Source organism: Bison bison, unplaced genomic scaffold (assembly GCF_000754665.1).
Source record: "Bison bison bison isolate TAMUID 2011002044 unplaced genomic scaffold, Bison_UMD1.0 scf7180017864032, whole genome shotgun sequence".
Classification (NCBI taxonomy): Eukaryota; Metazoa; Chordata; class Mammalia; order Artiodactyla; family Bovidae; genus Bison; species Bison bison.
Genome location: NW_011494604.1, coordinates 775123 through 787158, shown reverse-complemented (window position 1 = coordinate 787158; position 12036 = coordinate 775123). Strand labels below are relative to the sequence as shown.

At 38.4% G+C, this 12036-nt stretch overlaps 1 protein-coding gene across 1 annotated transcript in view; it reads right to left on the bottom strand.

The window, feature by feature from the left end:
• DIRC2 (disrupted in renal carcinoma 2) overlaps positions 1–12036 on the bottom strand; it is a 91154-nt gene that overhangs the window by 73860 nt on the left and 5258 nt on the right. The window contains exon 3 of the mRNA XM_010834407.1: positions 4597–4690. Coding sequence (XP_010832709.1) covers positions 4597–4690 — 94 coding nt within the window. The remainder of the gene's footprint in view (positions 1–4596; positions 4691–12036) is intronic.

The following is a 12036-nucleotide window of genomic DNA, read 5'->3' as shown; positions in this document are numbered from 1 at the left end:
AATTCCATTCACCATTGCAATGGAAAGAATAAAATACTTAGGAATATATCTACCTAAAGAAACTAAAGACCTATATATAGAAAACTATAAAACACTGGTGAAAGAAATCAAAGAGGACACTAATAGATGGAGAAATATACCATGTTCATGGATTGGAAGAATCAATATAGTGAAAATGAATATACTATCCAAAGCAATTTATAGATTCAATGCAATCCCTATCAAGCTACCAACAGTATTCTTCACAGAGCTAGAACAAATAATTTCACAATTTATATGGAAATACAAAAAACCTCCAATAGCCAAAGCGATCTTGAGAAAGAAGAATGGAACTGGAGGAATCAACCTACCTGACTTCAGGCTCTACTACAAAGCCACAGTTATCAAGACAGTATGGTACTGGCACAAAGACAGAAATATAGATCAATGGAACAAAATAGAAAGCCCAGAGATAAATCCACGCACATATGGACACCTTATCTTTGACAAAGGAGGCAAGAATATACAATGGATTAAAGACAATCTCTTTAACAAGTGGTGCTGGGAAATCTGGTCAACCACTTGTAAAAGAATGAAACTAGAACACTTTCTAACACCATTCCACAGTTTTTAACTTTTCTTTTGACTTTGTTTTATAGTATATATATATATATATGTATTTTTATAGTATTTTTTATCATGCAGATATTCTAAACTTTTACGTAGTCAAAAGTATTATACTTTTCTATGGCTTCTGAGATTTGAGTCTTAGTTGGAAGGCCTTTGCCCTTCTAAAATTAGTCTCATCTTCTAATATTTCTATGGTTCATATTTTATACTTAAATGGTTGATCCAACTGGAATTTACTTAAGTGGTAGGACAGATATAGGGCTCTTCCTCACTCTTTTTTCAGATAGCTAAGCAGTTATCATAAAACCATTTACTAAACAACTCATTTTTCTGCTATGATCATTTTAAATTTAAGACTGTCAGCTACAAAGCATTTTACAATGGAGCATATTTATAGAAAATCTACGTTTACTAGAACCATACTATTTAACTATTTATCATATGTTAGTAATCTATTATTAATGTTAATAAAAATTACACTGATTTGAAAGATAATATGTCATGGTAATTATTGGATACACCTACGATTAAAAACAGATATAACCTACTGTAAGTTCACCTTCTGGAAGTCTGTAAATTGTTTACTGGGCATGCCATATTGCATTTCACACTACAGAGTAATGACATCTAGTATTTTTTTAATATATGATTTGCTTCCCAACCATAGAAGAAATACTTTATAGTTCATTATTCTAAGTTCCTTATTTATTTGTGGTGTTAATAAGAGAAAAGTGGCATATCTATATGTAGATAAAAGAAATTCTGATACTATGAAGAGGTAAAACACCATTAGGAAGGTGGTATTAATAGTTGTGATTGAAGAAAGGGCTTATCAGAAAGCTGCTTCTCACATGTCTTAAGACTCATAAAAGCTAAGATACAGGAAGTAAAAGGTACAGGGTCACTATTCAGAAGGCTGGGTCAGAAGCTGAAAAAGCTTCAAGTGAAACAGAGGCACAGAAACAGATTGCTAAATACTTGTTTCAGTGCTGGCCAAATGCACAGTAGGTCTTTATCCCTTCCGGTTCAGTGTCAAGTGGGAGTCTTAAGCTTAAAAGTGGTAATTTAATAAGGCTTCTAGTCAAAAATAAGCATTCTAACTGTAGCATTTTCATTGTAACAGCTGCATGTGTGTTGTTGATAATATTGCTCTAAAGAAATATTGCATGGACATAAATGAAGTCTCATTTCAAGGGGATAATATTCCCATATTCCTTATATGATAGGTGAACACACAAAGGATGAGGAATTCAATTTATACTTTCTTTTTATGAAAGGTTCAATCTCTGAGAATTCGTTCTTTCTTCTCTTTCCTTTCTATCTTTGTTTACATTTCTTTATGAGCTCTATTTATTTTTCATACCATTTTCTCCACCACAGAGTCAACTCTTTATTATTCCTATAATTTTATATTTGGAAAGGATATGAAGGGATATAAAACTAGAGAGAAGCAATAGAATAGATGGCCCAAAACAGAAGAAAAGCTACCAGAAATACTAGGAAGCATTTTTAAAGAATGCTTTATTGAATTTCAGTTTATACTGAAGTTTGTACTTAAAAACTGTAGATGCTTTAAAAAAAAAAAAACACCTGTATATTTGAAAAATTAAGAACATTTCAAACACAATGAAACTCATCTGTTAAAATCTCACTCAGAAGGATAGGATATGAAGACCAGCATTCCACAGAAACCCAAATGATATCTGCCTTTAAAAATATGGAACACTTATACTCTCAATTTTCTGGAAAGATAACATACTTTGAAAATCTAAAAATGAACAGCATTTACTTTGAAAATGAAAAATTCTGTTCCAAATAAAAGTCAACATCTTGTACCTAAAATCCACTCCTTCTCCTCCTGGGTCCCGTGTGTCTGTTAATGGATCAACAATGTCAGAGTCTCCAGAGTGCAACCTCAGTCATATCACCTCTGATGTCTTTCTCACATGTTCTCTCTGACATCTATGCTATCCTTTCCATTCCCACAACTTCTCAGGGTAAGACAGTCATTCTGGACTCCTTACTTCCTGTTATTCCCTTTATTCAATCCATTAGCAGGTCCTTCAAAATATAATCAGATTTGACCACTCCTCACCACCACCACTGCCACCACTATGGCTCAAGTCAGCATTATCCCTCATGTGCTTTATTGCATTGATTCCCTACCTGGTCTCCCCACTCCTGCATCCTCAATAAAGCAGCCTTGTGACCATGGTTCTCTTCAGCTCACAGCTGAAGAGATTTTCTGGCTTGAAAAAAGCTGAAGTCCTTACGTGGTCTTGAAGGACCTGGTCTCACACTCCCGTCGCCACCCATGACTGGTCTCATTTCCCAGCCCTCTTCCCATAAAGTCTCTGGTTTGGCTCCAGCCCTGCCAGGCTCCCTGCCAGGTTGCTCTTCTCTTCCCATCCTTTATACTTGCCGTTCGCTCTGCCTGGAATGCTTGCCCCTTACATAACACATCATCCATCCATTCATTCCTCCAGGCTTCACCCTCAAAAGGTATCTTCCCAGTAACCATTTTTTCCTGAAATTTTACCATCCTTTCACTTCTGTCCTATTTCAAATCCTTCTTCCCTATTTTTTTCCCACAGCACATACTATATATTTAACTTATTTATCTAGTGTATTGCCAGTCTCCCCAGCTGGAATGTAAACTGCACAAGGCAGAGATTTTCCTACCGTGTTTTCTGCTGCATTCCCCATGTGCAGAAACCAGCTTGGCACACAGAAGTTCAGTGAATTTTTTCGAATAAATGAACTAATAAATGAATAAACAAATGAAACAAAAGGATGACTCCAGCTTGGAGTCATGACCATGCAGTGGTCACTGCATCCTTTCTGGTCTCCTGCTAGCACTCTTAACCCTCTGTAATCAATCCTACAGTTCAGTGCTACAGTCTTCAAATCAATAGTTTACGTAATATAGGTCTGACCCTACTGCTGCTCAGATTAAGAACCTAAGTGGCTCCCAACTGTCCAGTGAGCGATTATGGTTCTAAGGGATGGCGTCAATATCATGCATAATCAGGATACCCTTTTCTAAACTCCATCTCTACAGACTGCTTTCTTATGCTTTATTCTGTATACCAGTGTCTCTCAAACGTCAGTCATTTACGGCTCCTTGTTAATGGGGAAAATTTCCTCAACGGCTCTTCAGGTCAAATCCAAGGATCTCAGTTTGATAAACACTAAGAAACTGACATCTGGTCAATAAAAATGTTTTTTTTAAATTACAGATTATTATTGGTTAAAAAATCTTTTAATATTATAACCAAAAGGAAAACAAATTTCTAAAATCTTCCTATATTCAGTATCCCTTGAGAATAAATCCATATACCCCAGGTACAGAAATGCTGCTCTACAGAAAAGCAGCTACCTACCCATCCCAGAAGAAACCTGTGCTTACCTGCCTCTGTGCCTTCGTTCTTGTTATTCCTCTATACCCTGGAATATCCTTCCCCTAACTATAGTTATCAAAATTCTACTTATCCTTCAATGCTTACTTTACTTATCACCTTCTTTATGAAATCTTCTTTTTGAGATCCTCAGCCAAAACTTCTCTCAGTCTCTTGTGGCAATGTTATAAATCTTCTATGGCATTATCTATTAATATATTATTCTTCCTTTTGTTATACTATTATTTTCCCATGGTTATTATAGCTCCTGGATAGCATGAAGAAGATTAACTTATTCTCTATTTATTTACACAACAATTAGTACAGTATCTTCCAATATGACAACTAATAAATGTATACTCAATTATTTACCAAGTCAGGGGAAAAAATGCTACTATAAATATGACCCTCTGATTTTAAAAACAGAACTGTTTACTAAAAGCTTATAACCAAGCCTGGTGGGCTGCCATCTCTGGGGTCCCATAGAGTCGGACACGACTGAGCGACTTAGCAGCAGCAGCAGCAGCAAACATATATAATACACTCAAAAAATGTGGGAAAAAAATTTTAAGTTATTTATATGATTTACCTTCTTTTAAGCGTTAAGTCTGATACAGGTATGCACCTTAGACCAGTTCCCAAAACCATAAGGAAGGATGTCAGAAGCACAGTTATCCGAAGACCTAAAAGAAAACAAAAATATCTGGATTATTTTCTATTTTCTCTTCAAGTAAGTCAATGTTAAGAAGAAAGATTTTTTTACTCAATCATACTGGTATTATATTCTAACATGGCTTTTCTCTATAACTCCCAACACTGGGAAGGGAGAACTCTACATGCTGAATATGAAATGATTTTAACTTTAAGAGAAAACCTGAATGATCACATCAAGGATTGAGTAAAAAGTTCTATGAGCTCCAGTTTTTTGAAATGAATGGCTAATAATGCTTTGTTCAGATATAACACTAAAATATATAGAAAATAATTTTAAAAGATAAGATATTTTAGTTTTACATCTCAAATATAAATTTCCAATTTTCAAAGGCAAGCTGTTAATTTAAAAAATTCTAAACTGCCCCCACAGTTGTTTTTTTTTTTAAATGATAGATTATTGCTTTAAATTTTCTCAAAAAATGACAAGTGGCCAATTACTTATTTTATCTTATAATCAGGATAAATTTGTTATAGGGTCTTAAGAGATAGTCCATTAGAACCCTTTGATTATTAATACAATAGTATTTAATGTTATTGATTTATCAGATGGCTTTCAACTTATAGAATGATGTTGTTAAAAAAAAAAGAGAAAGCATGGTTTAGGGTTTTAGAAGATAATGTGGATCAGATAGCTCTTCCCTTTGTATCCCAAATATGGTCAACTATTTTGAAAATGTGTGCCAATGGTCAGTTATGTGGATAACAGGGCAAAAGAAAATATAAAATGTAAAAACAAAGTAACCAAAAACAGATATAATAGTCTGGCTGTGGCTGAATAATATAACAAGATTCTATCTTCTTATTGTTGGAATGCTGCACTTTTCTTAGCACTAAATTAATGCTGCCTTACTGTTCTGTAGCAGCCACACCACAGAGGTGGCTTATATGGAGTATGTGGCAAAAGTAGCAACATTTCTTCCAATTTTTCCCAGACCCAACACCCTTGAAACCATTTCACAGTGAATAGACTTAAACTGTTTAATGCAAATTTTCTCTCTCTTTTATTTCCCCCAGAGTTTTCTTTTCTTGGCAGAAGGGAGATGGTTAAATGTTTGGTTTCCAAAGGGCTTCTCTGCTTGAAGGAAACTGAAAATCAACAAAACTATAATTATGCAGATTAAACACAGCAAGGAAAATAAACTTGAGATTCAGATCAGGCACACACATGCTACATTGAAGATAATTTGTGACATGAACTGAGTTAGCTTTATATGATCTGAATATGATTAATATAATTTGGCAGAAGGAATAACATAGAAAATTGTGCTGCTCAGGAACAAGTAATGCATACATACTGCTCATTTACTGCTTCTACTAACAACATAGATTTTAAAACCACATTACAGCCACAGGAAATAAAATATAATTAATAAAAAGTACATTCATAGTCATAAACATCCTAAACTTGCAAACTGTTGCTCTTATAAGGTCATACTGGGTGCCTTATGAGATAGTGGATAAAATTTTATCAATTTGGGTCTATAAGGCTCACATTCTACATTATGTTTATTTCTTCCTGGTATTTGGTTTGTAATTAAGGTAAATAGCCACCAAGTGGGCAGTGGGGCATTGTTTATAGCCCTAGGGTCCAATAATTGGTTTCCTATTACTACTGCTCAACACTAGCACAAAACAGTTGATATAAACTTTCAAGAATAAAGAAGTTGTGAAAAGCTGATTACATAAAGCAATCTTACTGGCACAACTTGTGGCTTTCTTATGTTTAATTGTTACCAAATATTACCCAATCCACCTCAACTGATGCTCAGTTTTGAACAGAATGTTTTCTTGCTTTCTTAATCTCATTTGAATTTTGACAAGGCAGGACTCTGTAGTTCCATGTACTCAAAAAGACAGCAACTGACTTTGGCAAGAAGTATGAATTCCCCAAGAAAAATATGCTTATGAGACATCTAGGACCTTCGCATAAATAAATCCCAAGTGATTACAGTACTAGGATGTGAGTGCAAAAACCATCTGATGAAAGGTACAGGAATAATTTTGGAAAACTGAACATGATTGATAATAAGAATAAATTCTACTCAAATATGGCATCCAGACTTTGCAGGAAGCCCCTTTCCAATGGATGATGGCGCCTTTGCTGGGAACCTACTGGGTACAGGAAGACAGTGTCCACAATCGGTGCCTAAATATCATGATACAAAATTGAGTGCCAAAAAAAAAAAAAATCCAGCCCCTCTCCACCACACACACACACACATACACAGTGGATGCATGGAAATAAGTTTTATCTGGTAAAACTGTCCTTCTCAGACTCCATCAGCTGGAGTGAAAATAAGCTCTGATTGCTCCTGGTATAGATCACTTGTCCCTATCCCCCACAACCAGAGCCTCGCCACCTGGATCTGCCTCCGAGACTATGAGGACTAATTACATTGTGCCTGTTTTTCCTGTTTACACTAGTCAAAAAAGACCCAAGATTCACAGGTCATCCTTATCCCAATATGGCTTCACACATCCTAAAATCTGACCTCATCTCTGCCAGGGCCTGAACTCCCAACATCTTTCCACTGTGCCTTCTGGAGCTCTCAGAATCTGCAGGTCAGTGGAATCCCTACATTATCAAGCTCTTTCATAAACACTGTCTTCACCTTTTTACTCCTCTGAAACCTCTTCCCTGAGGACACTGCTTCCCCAGCCACTTTCAGATCACTTTTACTCTATCCTCTCTAAATAAAGCTCCCAGTCTCTTCTCTCTTGATGCTTTGATTTTCTCTGGTTGAAGCAGTATGATAATGATGTGCCTTGCTGTAGTTTTATTCAGGCTGCAATTTGTTCTGTGTGGTTTTGTTTATGCTGTTTCTTCTACTAGGATTATTATATTTCTGGATTTAAGGATATCAACAAATTTGGAAAATTTTCTGGCATTATTTCTTCAATCTCTCCCTCCTACCCCATTTCATCTTACTCCATGCCCTCTTCCCTTCAGTTCACTTCAGAGCAGTCGCTCAGTCATGTCTCTTTGCGACCCCATGAATCGCAGCACGCCAGGCCTCCCTGTCCATCACCAACTCCCGGAGTTCACTCAAACTCATGTCCATCGAGTCGGTGATGCCATCCAGCCATCTCATCCTCTGTCGTCCCCTTCTCCTCCTGCCCCCAATCCCTCCCAGCATCAGGGTCTTTTCCAATGAGTCAACTCTTCGCATGAGGTGGCCAAAGTATTGGAGTTTCAGCTTCAGCATCAGTCCTTCCAATGAACACCCAGGACTGATCTCCTTTAGAATGGACTGGCTGGATCTCCTTGCAGTCCAAGGGACTCTCAAGAGTCTTCTCCAACACCACAGTTCAAAAGCATCAATTCTTCGGCGCTCAGCTTTCTTCACAGTGCAACTCTCACATCCATACATGACCACTGGAAAAAATATAGCCTTGACTCGACAGATCTTTGTTGACAAAGCAATGTCTCTGCTTTTTAATATGCTATCTAGGTTGGTCATAACTTTCCTTCCAAGGAGTAAGCATCTTTTAATTTCATGACTGCAATTACCATCTGCAGTGATTTTGGAGCCCCCCAAAATAAAGTCTGACACTGTTTCCACTGTTTCCCCATCTTTTTGCCATGAAGTGATGGGACCAGATGCCATGATCTTAGTTTTCTGGATGTTGAGGTTTAGACCAACTTTTTCACTCTCCTCTTTCACTTTCATCAAGAGGCTCTTTTGTTCTTCACTTTCTGCCATAAGGGTGGTGTCATCTGCATATCTGAGGTTATTGATATTTCTCCCGGCAATCTTGATTCCAGCTTGTGCTTCTTCCAGCCCAGCTTTTCTCATGATGTACTCTGCATATAAGTTAAATAAGCAAGGTGACAATATATAGCCACGACGTACTCCTTTTCCTATTTGGAACCAGTCTGCTGTTCCATATCCAGTTCTAACTGTTGCTTCCTGACCTGCATATAGGTTTCTCAAGAGGCAGGTCAGGTGGTCTGGTATTTCCATCTCTTTCAGAATTTTCCACAGTTTATTGTGATCCACACAGTCAAAGGCTTTGGCACAGTCAATAAAGCAGAAATAGATGTTTTTCTGGAACTCTCTTGCTTTTGCGATGATCCAGTGGATGTTGGCAATCTCTTTTCATCTGGGACTCTAATTATACATGTATTAGGCCACTTAAAACTGTACTGCTCACTGATACTAGTGGGGTTTTTTAAATCACTTTTTTCATTTGTGTTCCACTTTAGATAGTACTTATCACTCCATCTTAAAGTTTGCTATCTTTTCTTCTATAATGTTTAATCTGCAACCCACTCCAGTGTTCTTGCCTGGAGAATCCCAGGGATGGTGGAGTCTGGCGGGCTGCCATCTATGGGGTTGCACAGAGTCGGACACAACTGGAGCACCTTAGCAGCAGCAGCAGCAGCAAAGCCTATCTAGCGTGTTTTTTCTGGTTTCAGACACAGATTACATCCTCATCTCCAGAAGTTTAACGTTGGTCTTTTTTATGTTTTCTGTGTCTCTCCTTAACATGCTTTCATCTATCTTCTTGAACACATGTAGTATATCTATTTATAGTAGCTGCTTTGATGTCCCTGTCTATTAATTTTATCATCTGTGCCATTTCTTGGTCTGTTCTACTGATTGTTTTTCTCCTTTTGAAATGTTATATTTTCCTGTTTCTTTGCATGCTTGGTAACTTTTGATTTGGATGTCAGGCATTCTGAATTTTAACCTGTTGGGTAATAGATTTTTTTCAACTCTGTTAAGCATTTTTGAACAATGTTTTGGGATATAGTTACTTTTGATCTTTTCAAGGAGTACTTTTAAGTTTTATTAGGTGGAACCAGAGCAGCCTTTAGTCTAGAGCTTGTTAGTCATTACTGCTGAGGCAGCACCCTTCTGATCATTCAGTCCAACCTCCTATGTATTATGAGGTTTCCCCAATTTGGCTGTTGGGAATGGAAACTATTCCCAGATTCGCATGAACTGTGAGAATTGTTCTGCCTGCTCCTTTCTGGTCCTTTTCTCAGACTTGAGTAGTTTCTTCATGTGTAAACTGCTAGTCAGTGCTCAGCTGAAAACCCAAGAACAACTTCCTACAAATCAAGAACTCTCTCTGTGAACTCTTTTCCTCTCTGGTATTCTTCCCTAAGAATTCTGGCTATGGTGGCCTCTTACACAGCTCAACTGTCTCCTCGACTTAGGAAAACTGTGGGGCTCTGTTTGAACTCCGTATCTTTGGGTGAAGCAATTGTAAGGATCACTGTCCTGCTGTACCTATTGTCCAATGTCTGAAAACCACTGTTTCATATACCTTGATTTTGTTTTCTGCTTTCAGTAGTTTAAGATGGAAGAATAAATCCAGTTCCTGTTACTCCATCATAGCCAGAAGAGCCATTGACCCAATTCTGACTGTCATGCTCACCACTCCCAGCTGTGACTGTCTACAGACCACCACATACCTGCCTCCACATCATTCACCCTCCAGGCTTAAACCTGTTTCGGCTCATTAATACCTCTGAGGACATTATATCTTTCACAAATCTGGTGATTTCAATGCAAGAGATGACCTTTTCAATACCCAGGCCTCTCAGTCCCCTGACTTCTTACTCCACGATCATGTCCTCTACCCTACCTTGGTTGTGCACTCTTTTGGTTAAACTCCAACCTTATCTTTACCATAACTGCATCCACAACACAATCCCAATTTCAAGCATCCCATTCTTCAACCATGACCTTCTCTCCTTCCCACTCATTCCTTCCAGTACTCTAAATTCTTCATCCATTGGGAATAACAATTTTGGAGCCTACTACTTTTTCTCATCCATCTTATATGTTTCTTTTTCTCCTTTACCTAGTTTAGAGTCCGTGGTCCATGGTTATATCACTCTCTACATAATCCTCTACTCTTTGCCTGCACTTTGTTAGTCGTACACATTTGGCAAACTGCACCTCTGGTGATCTCTCTCTTTGCCAACTCTGCCCATGCATGTGCTTGCCCAACAGAACAGGCTGGAGGGAGACACACATCCATGCTAACTGGTCATACTTGAAATCAATGCCCAGTCACTTAAAGCAGTCCCTCTGAGCTGTCCAACAATCCTACTACAATTTCCTAGTCTGCGTATTCTCTCCTTTCCTAGGAAATAGTATTACAATTTATCACATCTCTTCAATTTTCCAAGAATTGTTCTCCTAGCTTCACTGTCAGGTGGCAATATTGTTTCTTATTTTCTGAGAACTATAAACAAAGGTAACTCCCACAAGCTCCTAGCACCCACCATCTGCATCTGTAATCTATATGCTCTTATCATTTCTTCCATTACTATTGAAGAATTAGCTGTCAATACTTCTTTCTAAGGCCAACCTATCTACTTGTGCTCTTGAGGACTGCATCCCATTTTGCTTATCCAAGGATATGGCTACAGCAGTTCCTTCCCCTCCCTCTAGCATTGTCAATTTCTCCCTTTTTTCTGGATCCATCAGGACACTGTATTCCAGAGAAATGCTTTAATATCTCTTATCTTTAAAATACCTTCTAAGTAGTCATATTTCCCCCTGGCTACTCCTTCATTTCTCTGCTGCCCTTTACAGTGTGTTTAACATAAATGTCTATACTCTTGAACTTATCCCCACCACTCTAATGAGACTATTCTTTTAAAAGACACCAAAGATCTCCATGTTACTAAATCTAAGGCTCTACTCTCAGTCCTCACTAGCTCGTTCTTCCTTAGTCTCTCCAAGCTCTAAATGTTGGAATGCCCCTGGGCTGTCTTCTTCTGAAGCAACATCCCTCTCCACAGGTGACCTCACTCAGCTCCAAGACTCTAAATACCATTGCTGCTGCTGCTGCTAAGTTGCTTCAGTCATGTCCGACTCTGTGAGACCCCACAGACCGGCAGCCCACCAGGCTCCCCCGTCCCTGGGATTCTCCAGGCAAGAACACTGGAGTGGGTTGCCATTTCCTTCTCCAATGCATGAAAGTGAAAAATGAAAGTGAAGTCGCTCAGTCGTGTCAGACTCTTAGCGATCCTATGGACTGCAGCCTACCAGGTTCCTCCGTCCATGGGATGTTTCAGGCAAGAGTACTGGAGTGGGATGCCATTGCCTTCCCCGACTAAATATCATTCCAGGATGACAAAACACAAATTTATTGCTCAGGCAATAAACTGACAGTTTCAGGTCCGTTCAGTTCAGTCACTCAGTCATGTCCGACTCTTTGTGACCCCATGGACTGCAGCACGCCAGGCCTCCCTGTCCATCACCAACTCCCAGAGCTTACTCAAACTCATGTCCATCGAGTCAGTGATGCCATCCAACCATCTCATCATCTGTCGTCCCCTTCTCCTCCT